The sequence below is a fragment of the Bos indicus genome, chromosome 6 (genome assembly GCF_029378745.1).
Source record: "Bos indicus isolate NIAB-ARS_2022 breed Sahiwal x Tharparkar chromosome 6, NIAB-ARS_B.indTharparkar_mat_pri_1.0, whole genome shotgun sequence".
Lineage (NCBI taxonomy): Eukaryota > Metazoa > Chordata > Mammalia > Artiodactyla > Bovidae > Bos > Bos indicus.
In genome coordinates, this window is record NC_091765.1 from 21468926 (window position 1) to 21492099 (window position 23174).

Genomic DNA, 23174 nt, shown 5'->3' on the forward strand with positions numbered 1-23174 from the left:
CTGCTTTCTCTACCCAGCCAGAAAACCCAGACAAGTTTATTTACACACACACCCGCACATGCACACACACACATACCCCCCACACACGCAGAGTGAGAGAGAGAGTGGCGGAAACGCCCTCTTTCCAACCCTTCCAAACAATTATCTCCGAGAGTAAAAGAAAATAATCAACAGCCCTCTGTGCTGGGCGGCTGAGCCGGAGAGCCAGGCGCGAGGAGGAAGGGCGAGCAGCAGGCGAGCCGGGAAACGTGGCTCCTCCGGCGAGGAGAGGATTTGTGAAGGGGAGCGCCGGCCCGCGTGCGCCTCTTGTTCCCCGTGTAATTTGCAGCCAATCATCAGTAGGTGTCCGCGTCCCTGCGTCCTCCTCACCTCGGCGCCGACCACCCCCGCCCCCGCCCCCGCCCCCAGCCTCCCACCTCCTCCTTCGCCTTTCTCTCCCGCTCCCCTCCCCCAGCAGCCGCACACAGGCACACACACAAACAGAGAGAGAGAAGGGGGGGGGGGAGACGGAGAGAGGAGAGAGAAGAGACTGAGAGGAGAGAGAGAGAGAGGGGAGAGAGAGGGAGAGAGAGGGGGAGAGAGAGAGGGAGAGAGAGGAGAGACTCCCCGGCTCCCTCCCTCCCTCGCACACAGCGACTGGAGACGGACGGAGAGCAACGCGCTGGGAGAGGAGAGACCACCGAGAACAGCCCCGCGCTCTCACACATACACTCACACTCGGCTCTTTCCTCTCCCCCCCTCCACCTCCTCCTCCTTCCACCCCCACCACTAACACCATCTCCTCCTCCTTCTCTCTTCAACAAGAAAAAAAAAAAGCCATTTACAGGTATATATTTTTTTTGATCCGCATATTTATTTATCCCCCCCTCCCCAACAGTTTGTTTACAAGTATTAAAGTTGTAATTGGGAGCTGCCAAGACACATCTGGATTTGTGTTTCTTTGTGTTAGGGGGTGATGTGCAACTAATTAAAGGCAGACTGGCAGCGTCTGCAAATTCTAAGGCTCCCCAAATAAAAAGAGACTGGTAAGTGATTGTTCTTTCTCTTTCTCTGGCTTTTTGCTCTTAAATGTTTGCTGTCCGTTGGGATTGTAAAAGTAGATTATTAATGCTGGACTCCAGCGATGAAAGGCGTCGCTGTATTAATTTATTAATTAATCTGCACCCGCCCCTCCTCCTGAATGTTAAATATGACCTTTGATCTCTGTGTCTCTGGTAGACCAGACATACAATATTAGGCATGTACAGTCACATTGTTTAAAGGCAAAACAGGATCATGAAGTATGATGTCTAATTTAGCTTTGGAATATGACTATAGTTATTTGTGTGTGTTTTATTTTGCTTTTTAAAGAAAATCCAAACAATAGCTATGGCTTAGGTACCTTTTTCATGCTCCAGAGATGCATTGATTAAACAATAATGACCTGGATACTGGGCACAATCATTTTCTACAGTTTCTGGTGGCATTAAACCTTGAGGGAGGAAGGGGGGGGGGCGGCTGATGGTAATAAGGAAAGCTTCTGTTTGGAGACACCACTCTAATACTCCGAAAAAGGGACATTAAATGATTTCTTTATTTGGAACAAGGTCAAAAGACTAAAATGTTGAAATTTTTCCCTCCACTCAATGCGCTGGTAGCTAATGCATGGTTGGCATAACTAGTTTTTACTGAGTAGCAGTTATTATGGTCTTGCAGTTACAATGTGATTCGCAGAAACTGAAGCTATATGCATATCCTTGCTGTGTCTTCCCCCATCACCTTCCCAGCATCAAGAATATTTAGCCAGGAGCATTTTGGGGGCACCCTTTGTATTGCCTTCAGACCTCTGAAGGGAGCAGTTTTCCCTAATGCGAAACCACAGAGGTGGTTCCTGAGTGATTAGGGACTTGCTGTGATTGAAAGATGCCTGCTAGCTTCTAATCCAGCCTGGGGTGAGGTTCCTTATCTTGATTTACTTTGCCTAATAGGGATTTGTTTACATAAACCTCTCTTTTTTTTAGGGCGCCTTCTCATCAGGACTTGAAGTTTTTGCACTTGGAGTTTGGGCATAAATGGCTCATTAATCTAATTATAAGCATAATTGCTATAATTGATATCCATTTTGAACTGAATATTTGAGACTGAGACTGCTGGGCCCCCATTTGATATTCCCTGAACTCCACATTCTAGACCAGTATGTGGGTTTCAGAAGATGTCACAAAAAGATATCTGTCCCACCCCCCACCAAAAAAAAATCTGGAAACAAAGAAACTGGTTTTTTAGGTTAATATACACTTTACATTTTTGCTTTACTTCTCAAAAGGCTCTGATGCACCTCTCCCCCTGTAATAAACAACTAAAATACCTCTGCCTAAGCATAATAATGCCCTGTAAGCAAAGAGATGAATGCAAATACCCAGTTAATATTAAACTTTCCTCTTAAACAGAGCTAAAGAAAAAAATCATCTTAATGACTATTTCTTCATGGAACACCTTAAATGATGTCCTCCTACTTTTACTCAATGTAAAAATCAGTGACTGGAGAGAGCCTCAAAGTCCATGCTTTCCTCTTGTCTTGGGAAGAGGCTGGAGTCTCCATTAGGAATTATTGGGAATATTCTTAAAGTGACTACAGGCACTTGGTTTGAAACCTAGGACACGGTTTGCATTATTTAAAAAAAATTTTTTTTTTTAAATCTAGTCCATCTTTCTTTTCTTTCTTTCTTTCAAACAAGTAGAACACCACTCTCTTACCCCCTCCATGCCCCACCACCAAATGGCTTGTACAATTGAGACCTGTCCTTGGTCCATTGAATTAAGACCCTAACAGAGCCAGCTGTGCTGGGATTCAAACTAATGACCGCAGACACAGAAGGACACTGTGGCAGCTGGTAGTTCTTTTTTCCCTGCCTCTTTAGTTCAGATTGTATGTGGGCAGTCTCTTAGCTCTCAGTTGTATTGTGTTTGCTTACAGTTTATACTCGGATGTATTGTAGACTTTCTCAGTACTTCATTTGCTAATTTCCTGTTCATTTTCCTCATAGGGCCATAGCTGTTTTCTACTTTAGAGCATTTGCATGCCCAGGCAGCACTTGTTCACACATTTCATAGTGTTTAAATGCCCTCTGCTTAGGTAGTATCGCCCTCCCACCCCTGATTTGCATGTCTTTAGCACTCCAATTGCCCTTTTCCCTCGGCATTTGTCACCCCCGTCTTTCCTCTACCCTGGGTATCCTGGCTATTAATACATTTTCTCAGGAGGGTTATAAGAATAGGGGGGAGGAGCCGTGGTGTGCTCTGGGGAGGGAGGGATCGGGGTTGGGAGCGTGGGGGAAGGATGGGAATGAGGAGGGGGGGGTGTCACGTCTTGATGATTGTTATGCAAACGACCTGACGAAGAATGTGGGAGCTTTCTGTGTCTGCGGTGGGGTAGTGAGGGAGGCTGTTTATTTTTTCATCTTTTTCCTCGTGCAGCTCGTTGGAATGACTTTCTTTATTTTAGTTGTAACAGTTGGAGGATAATGCAAAGGAAGACGCTGCCTGGGAATTCACCGTCTGTGGAAATGCGCCCCAGAGAGGAATAAAGCAGTCCTCACCTTGCTCTCCCCACCTGGACCCACTTTCTCCTCCCGCCTCGGCCCCCACCCCAACATCACCATCACCCCCTTCCCTCCCACCCACCTCCCCCCCTTCCCCACCCAGGTGTCGGACCAGACGGTCCCCACTTCCACCCTGCACCCCTTCTTTCCCCCTTGCACCATGAACACCAATGTCTGCGTGGAGCCCGGGCCGAGCCCGGAGGCCCCGGGCTTGCCCAAGGAAAGCCACCTGCCCGAGGGGTCCCTGAACAGCCTTGTGGATTACAACTCGGAGATGGAGCGCTACCGCTCCTTTGCCACCTCCTTCTACAAGACCAACGGGGGCGCCTTCCCGCAGGCCGCCAAGATCGCGCGCATCACCACCCCCATCTTCCCCAGCAGCGCCGCTGCTGCCGCGGCCGCCGCGCGCATCGGCATGTCCCCCTGGAACTGCGACAACGCGGCCACCGCCGCCGCCGCCACCGCCATGCTCTGGGGCAGCGGCGGGGGCGGGGGCGGCGGCGGGGGCGGGGGAGGTGGCGGCGGCGGCGGGGGCGGCGGCGGGGGCGGTGGGGGCGGCAGGAAATCCTCCTCCGCCGCCGCCTCCTCCTCCGCCTCCTCCTCGGCGATCCTCCCCGCCGGCGGTGGCGGTGGCGGCGGCGGCGGCGGTGGTGGTGGTGGCGGCGGCGGCGGTGGCGGCGGCAGGACCAGCATGCACCACCGAAACGACTCCCAGAGGCTGGGGAAAGCTGGCTGCCCGCCAGAGCCATCGTTGCAAATGGCAAATACTAATTTCCTCTCCACCTTATCCCCTGAACACTGCAGACCTTTGGCGGGGGAATGCATGAACAAGCTCAAATGCGGCGCTGCTGAAGCAGAGATAATGAATCTCCCCGAGCGCGTGGGGACTTTTTCCGCTATCCCGGCTTTAGGGGGCATCTCATTACCTCCAGGGGTCATCGTCATGACAGCCCTTCACTCCCCCGCAGCAGCCTCAGCAGCCGTCACAGACAGTGCGTTTCAAATTGCCAACCTGGCAGACTGCCCGCAGAACCATTCCTCCTCCTCCTCGTCCTCCTCAGGGGGAGCTGGCGGAGCCAACCCGGCCAAGAAGAAGAGGAAAAGGTGTGGGGTCTGCGTGCCCTGCAAGAGGCTCATCAACTGTGGCGTCTGCAGCAGTTGCAGGAACCGCAAAACGGGACACCAGATCTGCAAATTTAGGAAATGTGAAGAGCTAAAGAAAAAACCTGGCACTTCGCTAGAGGTCAGAGGAGATGATTTCTTGTTTCCCAGTCTCCCCCCTTCCCTCCTCACTCCCCTCTCCTCTCCCCTCCAGGGCTTCTTGTCTGGCTTCAAGATGCAGTCCCCTTTTCCTGAAGCTTCATTCAGGTTGTAAGATACAGTTGGTGGTGGTTTGCGGAGGGCATGGCCTCTCCTCGCCCCCTCCCCACCTGCACTTCGCCTGGAACCGCCCTCCAGATGCGGAAGGGCGCCCCTCCTTTTTTTTTTTTTTTAGCTCTAGGAAGAAAACTAATGTAATTGGTTTGAAAAATCAGAAGTTTCACATTCAATATGGTCAAAAATTACCCTCGGTGGTTTAAAATGCCCCCTTCCCTCTTATTATTATTTTTAAAAGCATCTCTGCCCAAAGGGTCGGATACATCACATTCTATATACTTATACTGGGCAAGAGAGACCTATTAGTGACCCAGTTGTAACTGAGGACACAGTTTGTGGCACACAAGCCTACATTCCCTTTTACACTCTCTCTCTCACACACACACACACACACACACACACGAACACACACACACACACAGAGTGATCATTGAAACTAACATGCATGAATTCAAAAGGGGATTTTGATTTTCTACACTCTTCTAATTTTTTTTCCTTACCATGACAAAATTTTTCTGTTTTCCATTTTATTTTCTGCATAGTTGGTATTTTTTCAGAACGGGGAAATAGTAGAGAAAACTGAACACCACTTGCAGTTTTTTTAAGGAGAGATGACAATTTGTAGCAGGTGAGATGGTAATTTTATTTACATAGTTTAGAAACTAAGGATTCCTAAAACTCAGTTACAAAAAATATAAACTTGGGGTTCTGTGTTTAACAAAGTAACCACTATGTGGTCACAAAATCGTCCTATACATCAAGCACTGTTTTGGTTGATACACTATATGGTCAATGACAGTTTCTTTTCCTATGTGTGCTTAAAACAATGTACAAATAATCACTAAAGTACTTGTTATATTAGGCTTTCGGTTATGTTAAACAAAAAGATTGATGTGTTTGGTGGAAATTTCATACAGTGACCTGATCACAACAAAAGGGGGAAAACGGAAAATCAGAAGTAAATGGCTTTGGTGATATACTTAGTAATGAAATATGGACAGATAATCATATTTAGCCTCTTGATATAATGCACAGAGTAGATGGCTAAATGCTCATATATAGGTGATGGATTTAGCATTAGGGAATATTCTATGGGCTGGACTGTAGGCTGAGAGTGGTTCTCACAAGTTCTCATCAGAGGGAAACCTGCATAGGAGTTTTCTCCAAGAAGGACTGGCCTTTGAAAGGAGACTTAAAGATCTTTGCAGGTTTGGATGTAAATAAGATACAGATTTTTTAAAGTTTTATTGATATAAATCAAAGCAAATAGCACTTTGTAATTCTCCTCAAACAAATATTATGTTGATATCATCATTGATTATGATCAATTCCATCAAAATATTGCATTTATTCCTCCTTATAAGAGAACCCATGTCTGCTGAAAGTTTGACTTTATTCTAGGGTGGTTTATTACATTGCCTTTGGCAACTCTTCTTAAGCAAAGATAGTAGCAATCATAAAGGCATGGATCATGTGTTTTCTTAGGTGGAAAAAATTTGTTTTTAGCTTTGAAATATCTTCTCTGGATTAATTTATTATAACTTCTTAAGGTCTCCAAGGCCCATGGGAAATTAAAATTTAGTTCATACTTAAATCTTCTGTTAATGCTTAGTCGATGAGCACTACCTGGCTTTAATTTTTTTACCCTTGAACTATAGCATCTAGAATTATAGAATCTAGAATTATAGATTTGCTGTGGTTAAGTGGACTTCATCTTTAGCTAGACCTATGTACTGCCTGCATTCCAATTTATTGTATGTAGTAGGCAGGACCACTGAATAATTCTGATTTATTTAGGAAGCAACCTCTCTGAACAAGTTTAATGTGAATACCAGTAGGTTTTCTGCACAAGTTTCTATGCTGGTTTATTAGTCTAAACAAACTTCATAAGTTTCTTTTTTCTTCCTTTTGATAGCTTTCCCCAAAACTTCTTGTGATCTTTATGTTCTTTAGCTTTTTTTTTTATCACAAAATTCCATAGTATTACCTTTTCTTCTTTTTAAAAATTCCCATGGAAAAAGATCTATTGATCTTCAGAAAGTGGGATGTAGATGAGAGGGGAAACATATTTCTCTCTTTGTGGAGCTCTCTGAAGATGTTCTCTTCCCTACATACCCTTTCCTACCAGAGAATTGTTCTTGGTTCAAGGCTAAGATGATTAGTGGAATGCAATTTGGCAGAAAGAAAGCAAAAAAAAAAAAAATTAATTGGCTAAGATTCTATCTAGGTCACTTTTAAAAGGAAAGGCAGCATGATTGCCTCAAGCACATGTGTAACCACACAGTTATGGTTGTAGGAAACCAGCTGGACGCATGTCAGAGTGGCAGGGTTTACAGGACTGAACCAGAGCTGAAACAGTGGTTGCAGGATGGTGCAAAGTCCCCCTGCTGACCTGCCTCCCTCTCTAATTTGGTTTTTGTAACTTATCATCATCTGTGGAGATGTTTTAGATGTCAGATAGACTCCGGAGCTGAGGATAGTAATTTGGAGATTCATTATGGATATTACCTGTGGATTTCAGGCGTAAGTTCAGTAGCTAATATTTATTGGCTTTAAATTCATATCTGGACTATAGTCATTGCTGATACTAGTATTTATCACTTCAAGTCCCACGTGCTCTTCTTTCCTTTGACTTATTCTCATGCCAAGGACTGGAGGCATAATCAGATTTTCAGGGTGAGTAAACTGAAATTAAGATAGACTCACATGGGTGTGTTGGGCCTCTTGCCCACATTTTTTAAAGCCTCCCCTCTGGCATTCCTTTTAAAATTGCTTTACTTATTTCCACATTTTCCTGATAAGTCTCAGGTGAAGGGCATCTTAATTCCTTAAAAATTTATTTACAAAATCACTGCTTTATAGTATTTCATATGATAAAAATGCACATAACGTAAATTTAGCTTTTTGGTGTTATTGTGTACTGTATAGTTGTATATAACACTATTCATTCAATCGATTGCTGTACTAAAAAATTATCACTGATTATTCAAAGCAGTCATGCTGTATGCCCTTGTGTGACAAAACTTATCTTAATAACTTGTATCCTAAATGGTTAATATTAAGTTCTCAAATATTTTTAAAAACTTATCATATATCATGATAAGTTCTATGATAGACCTTCGTCTCATACAAAAGTAGTCTCATACAAAGGTATTCCTTTAGTTTTCGTATTCACAGCAGTTACATTTCTTATACTAAGATCTAACTTTAAAAAATCTCTCAACCTAATCTTACTCAAGGGAGAAAGTCATCCCATGGGCCACCCCAGCCTCTCTTAGTCCCTGAACATTGTTCAGGTGACATGATTGATCTCTGTGGGACAGCATTAGAGACCACACAGATCTGGTTTCTCTCCCATTAGCTGATTTATGGAATTACATTAGTCAGCAGTGCCTCAGGAGTGTTCCCTGCCCCCATTCCTGGCTGCTGGGTACACAGCGCCAAGGCCACCGCCACTGATGCTTTCCCTGAGCTGGACAAGGGACTTAGAAGAGGCATGTTAGAGTGAAGAGGCTGAGAAGCTGGAAAGTCAGGAGCAAGACGGTCTTTTTTCCCTCTCTTTTCTTTTCTCTATTTTCAATTATCTGCTGAATGGACAGGCCCTAAATTATTTTCCACAAGTCAGGTCAAGCTCCTCAGGGGTCTGGTGGAACCCATGAACCGCAACACACCAGGCCTGTAGACACACACATAAAATAGTTGTGTCACTCAGATTCAGAATCTGTATGGTTAAATAGTGAAACTGGTCACCAATTAAACATGTCGGATAAGTTCTTGAAGTTGATGACCAAAAAAAAACTAGAGGTAAAATATGAATGTTTCATATCTTAAATTGTGATACATAGTGGTTTATCATTTTATATCATAATTCAAAAATGGGTTTTCAGATTGAAGAGTCAGAACCATGCCAGTATAAAAACAAAAATTTTTTTGATTGGAAAATGTAAATATATAACTATTGAAAGAAGAAATTTTTCAATAAATTCAAACAAAATGATAATATATTAACACTGGAATGTAGTATAGAAACAACATAGAGAAAAGATCCAGAATTTCATAAATGTTAAGAAAAAAGCACAGAAAAGTTCAGCTTTGGCTGAAGTCAGAAAATAGATTTGTAGCCAAGGCAGCAAAGTATTATACAAGTCCAATAAGATTCTCTTTCCATCACTAGATTTAATACAAGGTAGTCAAAGTTGTTTTTAAAAGAATCACACATTTTTAAATAATTCCTAAATGAAAATAATTCCCTTTCCTATCCAAACATCATGTAAATTCTAAGCAATCTTTTGGATGGCAATTAGGAATAGTAAAATGAAAAAAATTAAAAGCATTTGTAAATTATCCTATAAGAATGTTTGTTTGAAATTCAGTCAGCACCAAGCAAAATTTTTAAAAAAATCAGAAGCCGATAAGAACAAAAACAAACTTTAGACTTTAATCATATAAAAATATTTGGATATTTTAAACAAGAATGGAAATTGTATCCAGTGATGAAGTAGATAAAAATTACTTGATTTTTAAACTTTTTAATTAATTGATTACTGAAGCATTGTTGCATATTTTTATTAGTCAACTGTTTTTCTGGGTGAATAGTTAAGATTTTGGCACAGTTCAGACTTACAGATTGACAAATACAGGACAATTTATAAAATAGTCTGTAAGACTGAAAATTGAAAGGTGTGTCAGAAGTGACGGGCGTTTCATCCGTATTTGCTCTAGAGTACGCAGTTGGAGATTGAAGATCTATGTCAGGGTGACTGAGAAGATGCTGGTAGAATATTCCTTCTGGATATAAACATAAAACATTATTGGAGTTTTCCCCAGGAATAGGTTATAGTGTGGCTTTAAAAAATCTCTTCTGAAGTGGTTGGTGCTCCTAGAACTTACTATTCAATCTGAGTTGGTCAGATTGGTTCTTGTATTAGTTTACTTTTACTAGAAAACAATTCAGTTTTTATTTTTGCTTTGGAGAAACGCAACAAAATGTCCTGCTATCCAAACATTTCACAAGCATGGATATGCTCAGTTTCTTATGTTTATTTTTATTCAAATTATACAAAATTTTAAAATAAATTCATTCATCATATAAAAATCACTACTTAAATCAATAGGTTAAATTCAGGATTTATTGAAAGGCCCATGTAAATATGCAAGTTGGAGAAAGGACTACTTCTCTTTTAGTTTTCCTCTTATTTTTAGATTAGTCTCTAAAAAGTAATAATGAACCCAAAGTAATGGTAAAGTCATTTTGTAAGTGTGATTTTTTAGTCACTGATTAAAATATCAGATGATCTTGGCTGGGAAAGTAGAGCACTCTAGAAAAAGTTTGTGTTTTTTTTTTAAACAAAACTTGTTTTTAAGAAAGTACTTTTTTGGTGGGATTGGTATAAGTTGTGAGGATTTTGTGCATATATAATTTAATTTCTTTATTTGTCCTAGAGTGCTTCTGTTCATTCTTAACATACTTTTTTCATTGAGCATTTATGCTGTTATCCTTAGCAGTTTCAAATTATTGGAGGAGGGACACACGGGTGGTTTTATCCCTCAGTCACATCTTGTTCCATCACATGCAAACACCTGTACTGAAATTGAATTATTCTGCAGGGTAATCGAAAAGCCTGCCTCCATCCGGCATCATATGTTTTCTGTTGTTTATTGAGTTATGTTGCACCATACTTCAGATGCGACAGCCATTTAATAATGTTGAAGACTTAGCTCTGCAGGGGCTAAAAGGATCCCAGCAGGCTTGTTAACTTCTACTCTAAAACATTAGGAAAAATATTTTTTCCTCTGTGAAACTTTAGGGGTTTCTCTTAATTTATTTCAAGAACATGAGCATCCAAAGCCAGATATGAGAGTGAGCCTGTGAAATCTCTGTTTCTGTTTTTTGATATTTAACCTCTTTATTTCATGGTATGTTTCTTATTCAAAAGAAAGTGGCAAAGCAAACAACTGCTTTTTCAGAGAACTAATGACTAAAGATAAATTTCTTTGGCTGATATAAAACCAAATGTAAATTCTATTTAGAAAATATACTACTAGTTTCTTGGCTTTTCATTTCTTTTATAATTAAATTTGTATTTGGGCCACGTGGCCCAAATTTAGATGATAGGTGGTGGCAGGAGCTACTAGCTTCAGGTAACTTACCAGTGGAACAATGTTAGCTACATCAGCATAACTTCTCTGAACATTTCCTCAACTGTGAAATGGACATAACAATATCAACCTTCATTACAACTCTTTGATACTGTATGTAGGTTCATATTCTCTGCATCCTGAAAGATGCTATATGATTTCTCATTCCTAATTTAAAGTCATCAATAAAAAGTAGAGAAGATGATTATATTTACAGATAATTCCGTACACCAGCAAGTTATTTGTAGTTATCAGGAATTAAAGCCTAGATAGATTATTTTGTGATTTTGAGTTTTCTGAATATTGTTTTAATCATGCAGTTCACCAGAGCTCTGGCTTGATTTCACTTGGAAGGGGATAAACCTGATGGACAAGTTTCCCTTGTTCTTGTACCTGTATTGTCAAAAGCCTGGGAAATCTGCACAGGTTACCTAGGGACCTTTGTCACCATGGTGAGCCAATTTAGACAATTTAGTGCTCTTCCTCCTTTCTCACCAAAGGTACACTACTGCCATTAATTTCTATATCTTTTAATAAGATTGTGTGTGTGTGTGTGAGTGTGTTTCACTTTACCAACTCAGTACCTTTGTTTAGCTGTTACTTTCTTTATTTGGGCAGACACAGGGAGTTGTTCTAAATGTGCATTAGTGAGTTTAGGAAAATCAGTGTAAGAAATGGTTAAATGCTTATCACAAATTCTGATTGGAGATTGTATTTAACAAATACTGAAAAATTGTAGAGTTACTCTTGTTCAGAAGATAGGGGTGTGTGTGTATGTATGTGTGTGAGTGTAGGAAATTAAACAGGTAGATAAATATTTTGAGATTAAAAAATGAACTATGTAGAGCTTTTTCTCTTATTAAGAAGAGAGCATTTATGAAATGAAAAAAGTGAGCAATAATAGAAAAGCCTAGTGGTTTTCTGGGAAAAAATAATGTTAAGTCCTAAAATATTTGAAATACTATCCAAGAAAGCTTTAAAAACAAGGGAGAAAGGAATATGCAAGCAGGCTGCAATGCAGTATTAGAAGGAGTTTTGTAAAGACAGGATATGGATGTCTGCTTTGCTTCAGCAGTTATAGAAGTTTCACGGAGAATGGAAACTATAAAGAGGGGAAGATAATGTTTTCATACTTGACTTAGTACATTTGGTTTGGAAGTCAGAGCTAAGTCTCAAGTTCAGTGGAGTGGCAGCTGACTCAGAGACAAGGAAAAACAGATTGTGTTTTAGATGATGTTATTGTATTTACTTATGCCTTTGAAACATTTGGTAGAATAATTTCAGAGTGTAAGTGAAAGAAGACATCAAGATGGGTGGAAAATGGGATCCTATTTGGGTGTCATTTTCATCTAAATTAATGTTTCAGAGGACCTTCTGGAGCAAGTGAACAAAAGTGTCAAACTATAGGGGAAACTGGGCTGAAAGTGCTGTTTCTTGCTCAAGGACTTAAAAAAAACACAGAACCAAAGCAAACCAAACCAAAAACGTCTGAATGATTAATTGTATCAAAAGGATAGAGATCAAGAAGGATAAGAGAAGAAAGGGATAAATTACTTTATCAGGAAGAGTCATGGGCATTTCTGTATGGTTCAGCAAATCTGGCAAATTCCAGAGAAGATACATTGTCTCCAAAACTTTACAGAGTGAAAGGAGATGAAATGAATTTTTTAAAGAATAGTAGCTCTATAAGTTTAATTGTGTGGAAATGATGATTTATGAGTGACAGTGAATCAGTGGCAGAAAAATAACTGTGCTGGGGGAAGACTTCTCTATGGTAAATATCTTATTTATAGGTTAAATGAGATCAAGGTTGGTTTTAATGGAGTCAAAAACAAGTAAGAGATAAAATTCTCAATTCTACATAGATGGATGCGAAGTGAGATGTGGAATCTTCTAACAAACCCTAAATATGTTGTATGCTCTAATTTTCACTCCTGAAAAGCAAAATGGAGAACACCAGCCTTTAAAATTCCAAAGGCTATAAATATTGGATCTTCTATATAAGGCTGCTATCTATCTATTGTTAAATGTGTTATGATGTGGAGTGGTTTTCAGTTTTCCTCATGTGATGCTCTTCACATGTATATGTTATTTGTATGGCATGAACTTGTAGATAGCACATTGGTGGTATATGAGACCAATGTGTTGGCTTATGGCCAGGATTTTTAGAAAGTAGAATAGATTAGAGTGGAGGAGAAAATATATGAGTGCATCACATGTAGTAAGAGCACATATTGTTAAGCTTCGGTTTTAATTATGTATGTACACATAAATGTGTGTGCATGTTCTAGGCTGCTGTGTGAAATGTATTTCTAACTTGGTTGCAGTCAAAAAAGTTTGAAAAACACTAGTTTAGTGACAGCAACAAGTCTACTGAACAGATATGTAGTGAAGAAAGAAATTATATTTGTAAATGGAATGATGTTAACAAGATAAAGAGTAAAATTTAAATGTGTTTCTGTAAGTAGCGTGTCTTCTCTCAGGCAGGTCTGTACATATGAGGTAGATTTATAAATTCATGGTGTATGCTTAACATATGGTAAACCCTTGATAAGTTCCATTCAGAGTATCTTTAGGTAGGATGAGATTGTTGGATGGCATCACCAACTCGATGGACATGAATTTGAGCAAGCTCTGGGAATTGGTGATGGGCAGGGAAGCCTGGCGTGCTACAGTCCATGGGGTCACAGAGTCAGACGTGACTGAGTGACTGAACTGAACTGAGGAACTATTATTTTCTAAGATTTGTAAGCAAGAGCTGTGAAACACATACACATATATACACCTTGGCTTAAAAAACTCAAACTTTTCTTTGTTTCTAATTACCTTCTTAAAATACCCATGTAACTCCATAACTCTACACCTTACTCTTTCATCCAAGACACTTAGCTTCCTAATTACATTCTTTATTCTCAGGCCACAAAATGGACACATTTCAAAGATATGATTGTACTTTTAGAAAACTCTGAATGCAATCTCACACCTATTTAAAAGCCTTGAATTCCTTGCTCCATCCTTGGCTTAGTTCTTCCCAGATCTAGATAAGAAACAGTGCAGTTGTGATTTCTACTTAGCTGCCTCATGTGGTCATGTGGTGTAGTATTGTCTTCTATTACTACTCCAGAATTTTTCAAGGAATAAGAAAAGAAAAGAAATACTGGCCTTGAATATTTGAACACAGTGAGAATCTACAGTATGACTTGTTATTTCAAGTGTATTTTATAGAGTGCTGGAAACCTTTGTATGAGCTGAATAAGGGAAAGGGCCACATTGAAAGGAAGAAGTAAAGGAAGGAAGAAAAGAAGGAAGGGAGGGAGGCAGGCAGACTGTAGTGTTATAGTTTAAAGGGAACTAAGAAAGGAGCATTCTGGCAGAAAGGACTGTCATGTTCAAGGTCATCTTCTTGAGTCTGGTTTAAATAAGAAATGAGTAGAAATGGTTAATGCCTCAAACTTTTTTGAAAGATGCCACGAGTTTGGCTAACACTCAGCATCATTTCATTTACCTTAGTGGAAAAAATAGTTTCCTGTAAACTGACTAGATTTTTTTTTTCTTCTAATTCCTCTTTAAGAGTTACTTGTTCAAGTCTGCAATTGGAAACACTGAAATGACAGGATGGGAAAACTAATGCTCAAATTGATGAAGGAGTTTAGGGATATAGAGGCCATTCAGCATCTATAAACAACTGACTGTTCAAATTGGCAGGGTAATTTTTAAGTGGTAATTCAGAGAACTTCCTGGAAAATACAGAATTGCGCATATAGAAAAGACTCCAGAAAATTGATGAAAGAATATTAATTATGTCTTATGAATCCTATGCCTGAAAAATGTTAGGCTTGTTAATTTACTCTGCTAGTTAGTTAACTATGCAATTGTGACTGTGTGTGCATGAAGGTGGAGCATACGTGATATACATAGAAAAAGAAGTAGTACATGGAAAACCCCTGAGGAGAAATTTGACTTTTAAGGACTTGCTCAGCACAAGATGTGCTGGTACCCTGTTAGGAGAGGATGCTTAAGAGTGTGTGTCCTCTTAATGATGGAGATGACTAACTAAAATGCATTTCCAAAGAGGTAACATGTAATAAATTGATTAAATTATAATTGTTGACTATATACCTTTTAATTTTATTATTGAAAAAGAAAATTAAGGAAAGAAACCAAAAAATCAAAATGACTGTGAAATTTAAATATCTGATGTAATGTCCACTGCAGTTATTAAAAAAACTTTTTTTTAAAGAAAAACTCCAAAAGCAACATGTGATTCTCAGAAGTACAGTTTTAACCAAGTACATTTTTTTTATTATGATAATGTCTAATGACTATGAAATGTTTGGCATTTTCCCTAAATTCCTCCAAGTAGTTAATGGACATAAAACCTGCTTTGATTTCTAGGCTGGGTCTATCTCAGGAGTTGGGTTTTTGTCATAGAAGATTCTGAACCAAGTGAACTTAAGTGGCTGCATTCAAAACACTACAGAACTTAGTCTAAGCGAAAATTTCTATTAAACTTCTTTTTGGATTTTATGTAATATAGAAAAAAATAATATTTCTCAAATTCCAAGATCTATAATAATCACAGAAAGGAACTATAATTTGAATTCTTTATAGAGATTAAGTATAACTGTTGTATTTTACTTGAATGTAAGTTAGAGGCTGTCCAAATCATAACTTTTGAATTTTAAAAATCACCTCTTAATTTTTTAAGTGACCTCCCGTTTCTTCACATTTCACAAGAATATTTCTTCTTTTCAGTATGAGGAGACAGTTCACTGTCTGCTTTAAAAAGAAAAACAGAATTTTTAAAAATTTCCCAACAACTTGATCATGAAGAGAATATTGGTGGTTTTTCAATAATTAATTAGCAGTGATCTCACCTAAACATATTGTTGTAGTCAACAGTAATCAGTAGAGTGATTTTGAGGGCAGATAGAATCATTTAACTTGTGGCTTTGCCATATATATGAATTCATATATTCATATGTATATTCAGATTCATTTATTATAGAACCATATCTATTTGGATATATATTTTTCATAAAGATGTGTCATTCTTGACAATATTGATTTTATTAACCTAATTTTCACTTTTTAAATATCAATTTTGTTTTCATTTCCTTTCATACTTCCTCCTATACGTAAGTGAAAAATAGTATCTAAAATAAATTTTCAAAAACTTCTTTTTTTTTCTACCACAGGCGTAAAGCTTTTAAAACTGAATGTTAATAAAATTTTCCACATTTTCAAAAAAAAAAAACAAACTTCTTTTATATTTTTGGATTTTTTAAAATGTTGCATCTTTCTGCTTATCCTGATATCATGCTATTATATTTTATTTTTATAAATCCAAGTATATTTTAATCACTAAACTACCTATGTGTAATACAATAATTTACTTATTATTGGAAGGATGTGATTTGAAGTGTTTTTATCAAAAGTAATTGAAATATGATCCTTTACAGCTTTAATCAAGACACTTGCCTGAAGTAGTTACGTTAGATACTAGGACCAAAAATGGGTGCATTTTTGGCCACTTGTAGGCCAGTTTGAGGAGAAGGCAGTGGCACCCCACTCCAGTGCTTTTGCCTGGAAAATCCCATGGATGGAGGAGCCTGGTAGGCTGCAGTCCATGGGGTCACTAGAGTCGGGCACGACTGAGCGACTTCACTTTCACTTTTCACTTTTATGCATTGGAAAAGGAAATGGCAACCCATTCCAGTGTTCTTGCCTGGAGAATCCCAGGGATGGGGGAGCCTGGTGGGCTGCCATCTATGGGGTCACACAGAGTCGGACACGACTGAAGCGACTTAGCAGCAGCAGCAGCAGCAGGCCAGTTTGAATCTTGGTGTCAAACTGTTACTATTCTTCCTACCAACCCACTCTTTTCCCATACACACATCTCCCTTTGGACAGTTAGTTGTCTTTCTTACTGGTTTAACTACCAGGTTGATTTGATTTAGCACTTTTCCAACCTAGTATACAATCTCATCTTTCCATTTACAAAAGTTAGCTAAGTTTAAAGTCATGCCATTGCAGTGGTGATGGGGAGGGTGTGGTGGTCTTGTAGAAGGAAGGAAAAGGAAGAGCCCTCACATTTGCCAGGCATAGGGAGTAGCAGGAGCAATAGACTACACAGAATCAATGCTAATGAAAAAGCCATCTCTGGGTTCCACCATTAATCAGAGAAATCCTAGCCACAGATGTCAATTTGGAAACCAGAAATTTGGAATGCTCCTTATAATCATGATTAAGACCTCCAAAAATTTGGGTCATAAAAGTTATGCAGTTACTTATTTGGTTCTTTTCTCCCTTTTAAAGAGGGGTCTAATACTCCAGTTAGTGGCATGTGATAGGTGTTTTTAATTTATATCTGGATCATGGCCAAGATAAGGTGTGAGTATACCAAAGATTTATACAGTTATAAGTCAATCTGAATTATAAGAAAAATTAATCTGATAGATATCACATACATTTTATAACAGGAGAAAAAGAGAAAGTAAGGAAGATGTGCTTTAAAAAATGGAAACATTGTGTACTTATATTAATCCATATATCCTAAAACATTGGAATTATTATTGAAAAATTGGTATTATTATTAAGATATAAAGTTGCTTTTATTACAGTAACAGTGAATTACTGGACTGTGAGCTTATCATTTATCATAAATTACTTGTTCTCTCAAACTTACTGACCTATGCTATACTTGTGCTTGCTAATAATTCTTATAGTTATTGGATTATGATGTTTAAAATATACTATTTATAAATAGGATATAGAATAATAGTTTTGCCTAAAATGTTTGAAAGTCTCAACATTTACTACATATAATTTTAGGCCATATTTACTAATAATGCAAATTTGTAATCACATACATGTGTGTGTGTTTTGACATTCACAATATTGTACATATAAAACATATATATATATATATGTTTATATAAAATAATTTTCCATTTCTCCAGTTAGGTTTTGAAATTTTGTCAGCACAAAAATTAAGAACCTATATAATTTGATATTTTAGCATTCTCTGTGAATCAAATCAGAAAAAGTAGTGTTTTTTCTTTTTTTTTTTTACCATCAGGATTTTTCCTTTTGTTCATCCATATTACTCCAAAGTTTGTTTCATATGAAGCCAAAACAAAATATAATCAAATATCTAAAGGCAAACCATGAGCCTTAGTATTCTTTATCATATTTATTTATGTGTTTCCTATTGCAAAATTTCAGTGATTCATTAAGGTTTTCAAGTTCTATTGCAAAGAGACAAATTGAATGCAGTAAGAGGTTCCGGTTTCAAGGACTTAGATGCTCAGAAGTTTAATAAACTTATAGTGGGGCTTCTCACAGTGAAAACAACACTTCAAAAGAGTTTAGAAGAGGCTGTGTTGGCTAACTGCAGTTCGAGATTGCTTTGTTTTTGGGTGGAAAAAGCATACTTCCCATTATTATATGGGGATCAGAAAATGATTGGATGATTTATGCTTCTTCAATTAATAATAAATGGGGAAATAGGACATTTTTGATGAATATAAGAGTAATGGTACCCCAAAATACTGACTTCAGCTTAGAATGTATTGTATTAAAGCCATCCTGTTTAACAGCAGAGTTTTGAAGGCCTGGGTGAACCACTGAGTCTTTGGATTAGAAACTACATGAATACATATTGGAAGGATATATTTAACTTTAGTTATGGAATTTGCTAATGTCTTAATTATATCTCAGTTTATAACTTTCATGCATTCTGAAGCAAATTTCAACATCAGGTTGTCTTTTATATGGTCTTTGAAAACATGTGTCTAGCTTTATTAAAAATGATTAGTTTTGTTTGGTGTCCTGAATACTGCAACAAATTTTACATACGTATCTGGCTAGACATGAATAGCCAATCCCGTATAAACTCATATGTATGAAGATACAGATACTCAATTTCAGCTTTTAGGAGATGAGTTTTTATTAGAGTGAACATATTTTAAACAAGAATATGTAGATGTGTGGGGCTTCCCAAGTGGCGCTAGTGGTAAAGAACCCACCTGCTAATGCAGGTAGATGCCAGAGACAAAAGTTCAATCCCTGGGTGGGGAAGATCCCCTCGAGGAGGGCATGGCAACCCATTTCAGTATTCCTGCCTGAAGAATCCCATGGACAGAGGAGCCTGGAGAGCTACAGTCCATAGGGCCACACAGAGTCAGACACACCTGAAGCGACCTCACACGCTTGCTTGTACATAGATGTGTGCCCAACCTAAAGACACAACAGTTCATGTGACTGCCTCGCAAGCACCAGAAGAGAAAATTATGCTCAAATTCTTAAGGTAGCAGATTTGGGGATGTCTGTTGGTTTTTAGGTCATTTAATAGTTTTTTCATTGCTGATTTAATGAGAATCAAACTGAAATACATTTTTGCCAAAGACATTGATAATTTTTTGTATTCAGTTTTTTAAAAGAAGTAAATGTAAAATGTACTTAGGCATGGATTACACAGTTATGTTATTCAACAATTTGCTTTTTAAAGTTACTTAGGAGGAGAACAGAAGGCATTCCTTTTTTTTTTTAATTTCCCTGATGATCAGTGAGGAGCATCTTTTCTTCTTTTTTTTTTTAAATTAATTCATTTATTTTAATTGGAGGCTAATTACTTTACAATATTGTAGTGGTTTTTGCCATACATTGACCTGAATCAACCACGGGCGCACATGTGTTCCCCATACTGAACCCCCCTCCCACGTCCCTCCCCATCTCATCCCTCAGGGTCATCCCAGTGCACCAGCCCTGAGCACCCTGTCTCATGCATCAAACCTGGACCGGCGATCCGCTTCACATATGATAATATACACGATTCAGCGCTACCCTCTCAAATTATCCCACTCTCGCCTTCTCCCACAGAGTCCAAAAAAGACTATTTTTTACATCTATGTCTCTTTTGCTGTCTCGCATATAGGGTCATCGTTACCATCTTTCCTTTAAACCTGAAGGTCGTCCTGGTGTGGCGCGTGTAGGGATGAATTCCCCTGACATACTTCACAGCAGTCCTAGAAGGAGAACTAGGGGCTGCAGGTTTCTCCCCAGGCCTCCTGGGAGCAAGGCTGCTGTTTGTCAGTGTTGGCACCTGTGTGAGCCTTGAAGGCTGCTGATCAACTCAATTCTATTTGTTACCTCCCTGCTCCCTTCTCTTCCTGGGGAATCTGGCTTCTCTGTTACTCCCGATAAGGGATAACGATTTCCTGCAAGCATCACTGAGATCCAGAAAGTCACTGTAATCTCATCAACTGTGTGACTCCACAACTGGGACTCTTGAATTTATATAACCCGATGGGAGCTGGTCAGGGTGCTTAATCGCCCACATTGCTGTGCTGAGTCCCCCAGTCATTTAAAATAGAAATCTTCTCATAAAGATGACCTCATTATGGCCGCAAATTAGGACAGACTTCATCAGAACCCATAGTTAAACCCAGTATTTTACCTGTGAGAACAGTTTACTACCCTGTCCTGGCTGAAAAAAATTCAGCCCAGGCCATAAGGAATTTTCCAATGATCCCAGTGAAGATTGGGTAGGAGGCTGGATATACATCCAGTCTTTTTGCATGGCCTGTGTGACGCTGAAGAGTTTTGTTACCTTTTTTAACCCTGAAATAAAACAGAGAAGCCTCACCTTGAGTTTCTGGTGAATGCCTTGAAGATTTATTAAAATTAATGCACCTGTAGTTTTCCTAAATTTTCTCAAACATTTTAGGTGATTTCCCAACTAATCATTTTTAGGGTTCAACCTCAAAGATTTTAATACAAGGGAGAAATAATTTTTAAAAGAAGCATCTCTGCTTACCTTCTCCCTTCCTCTTTAGCAACAAATTGTTTGGAGATACATACCAGTCTCAAAATTGTATACATACTAATATATACACATCAGTCCTATGGACTGTAACCCTCCAGGCTCCTCTGTCCATGGAATTTTCCAAACAAGAATACTGGAGTGAGTTGCCATTTCTTACTCCAGGGGATCTTCCCAACCCAGGGATAGAACCCACACCTCTTGAGTCTCCTGTATTGGCAGGCAGATTCTTTACCACCGTGCCACCTGGAAAGCCTTTCTCACATTTGCATTATCTAATTTTTAGTGCTAACAAGCATTGAGAAGTGATTATCTTTTTCTTTACAACCATGACCTTTGATTGCAGGTGGCGTCTTATAAAGCTTGCTTTTTCTAAATATTGCAAATAAAATTGAGTGGTGGAGAGGGGCACAGGAAGAGCCAAGAGTTGGAAGAAGGATTTAAAAATGAAACTAAGGCATAAGGAGTTCATCTTATTTAAAAAATGTGCTCCATATATATTTCTTCTGTTTATCTTCATGAACATATATGTTTATCACGATACAAGATATATAAGTATATACTTAGAGTCTTGTTTCCAGTTGGCATCTGAAAGCAAGTTGGCATCTCTATGTCATATACTGTACACATAAATGTGAATATATATGAATATATATGCACATGTTTATTTTTCATATGTGATTCTGCAATGCATGGATATGCTTGGATCTAACTTATCTTGTTAAAAATGACTACATTTATATAAGTATGCATACTTATATAAAATGTATTCTTAGTTGGCATCAGGCAGCAAGTTAGCATCTGGTGTAAACTAAGTTTTCATTTACTGCTTATATATGTGTGTTGTAAATTATGAATATTAGGATGAATGAATATGTTTTCTTATAATTTCATAAGTACCTTTAATAATGATTAAATATGTGTCATGAGAATGTATAATTACATTTATCATTTAAAAGGTAATTGTAAAAAGTAGTAAAGGGGTTTTTCTCCTCAGCCAAGTCAAATGATGGGATCCAGGTATGCATAGTGAACTGGAAAGAGGAAGACATATTAAACTATGAGGAATATGGGTTACAATATTAATAAGTACTATTTTTATGGGACCAATGGACCTTTTTTTAAAATTTATTTTAATTGGAGGCTAATTACTTTACAATATTGTAGTGGTTTGTGCCATACATTGATATGATTCAGCCATGGGTGTATATGTGTTTCCCATCCTGAACCCCTCTCCCGCTCTCCTCCCCATCCCATCCCTTTGGGTCATCCCAGTGCACCAGCCCTGAGCACCCTGTCTCATGCATCAAACCTGGACTGATGATCTGTTTCACATATGATAATATACATGTTTCAATGCTATTCTCTTAAATCATCCCACCCTTGCCTTCTCCCGCAGAGTCCAAAAGACTGTTCTATACTTCTGTGATTCTTTTGCTGTCTCGCATATAGGGTCATCATTACCATCTTTCTAAATTCCATATATATGCGTTAGTATACAGTATTGGTGTTTTTCTTTCTGACTGACTTCATTCTGTATAATAGGCTCCAGTTTCACCCACCTCATTAGAACTTATTCAAATGCATTCTTTTTAATGACTGAGTAATACTCCATTGTGTGCATGTACCACAGCTTTCTTATCCATTCATCTGCTGATGGACATCTAGGTTGCTTCCATGTCCTGGCTATTATAAACAGTGCTGCGATGAACATTGGGGTACACGTGTCTCTTTCAACTCTGGTTTCCTTGGTGTGTATGCCCAGCAGTGGGATTGCTGGGTCATATGGCAGTTCTATTTCCAGTTTTTTAAGGAATCTCCACACTGTTCTCCATAGTGGCTGTACCAGTTTGCATTCCCACCAACAGTGTAAGAGGGTTCCCTTTTCTCCACACCTGGACCTTTTTGTTTGTGCTTTTAGAAAATACTTTACAAGCTAAATATTTTTTGTATACTTATATGCAAATTTGAATTAGATAGTGTTAGTTTGTTCTTAACACATTCATTGTGATGTATATGGTATTGATTATGAGAACAGTTTTTTAAAATCCTTTTTAGTGCAGATAGCCAGCATGGTTATTTTATTCAATTAAAATTTCATTTGAATCTTAATCAATTAATAACAGTTAAATTTTTAGATGACATTTCTATGGTAGGATTGTGTCAACCTAACAAGTCATATATGAAAAGTAAATAAAAGCTAACCTCGATTATTAAAGAGTATTTGTAGTAGAATTTTTATATATGTTCTGAAA

At 38.5% G+C, this 23174-nt stretch overlaps 1 protein-coding gene across 3 annotated transcripts in view; it reads left to right on the plus strand.

The window, feature by feature from the left end:
* The first annotated feature begins 473 nt into the window (after positions 1 to 473).
* CXXC4 (CXXC finger protein 4) overlaps positions 474 to 23174 on the plus strand; it is a 30589-nt gene continuing 7888 nt past the window's right edge. Inside the window, exons 1-4 of one of the 3 annotated variants that reach the window (XM_070791125.1) lie at positions 474 to 826; positions 950 to 1025; positions 3482 to 4821; positions 5498 to 5583. In XM_070791125.1, the coding sequence (XP_070647226.1) occupies positions 3739 to 4821; positions 5498 to 5560 (1146 nt within the window). In that variant the 5' untranslated portion in view covers positions 474 to 826; positions 950 to 1025; positions 3482 to 3738 and the 3' untranslated portion in view covers positions 5561 to 5583. The remainder of the gene's footprint in view (positions 827 to 949; positions 1026 to 3481; positions 4822 to 5497; positions 5584 to 23174) is intronic. The other 2 variants (XM_070791126.1, XM_070791127.1) reach the window with 2 other exon arrangements.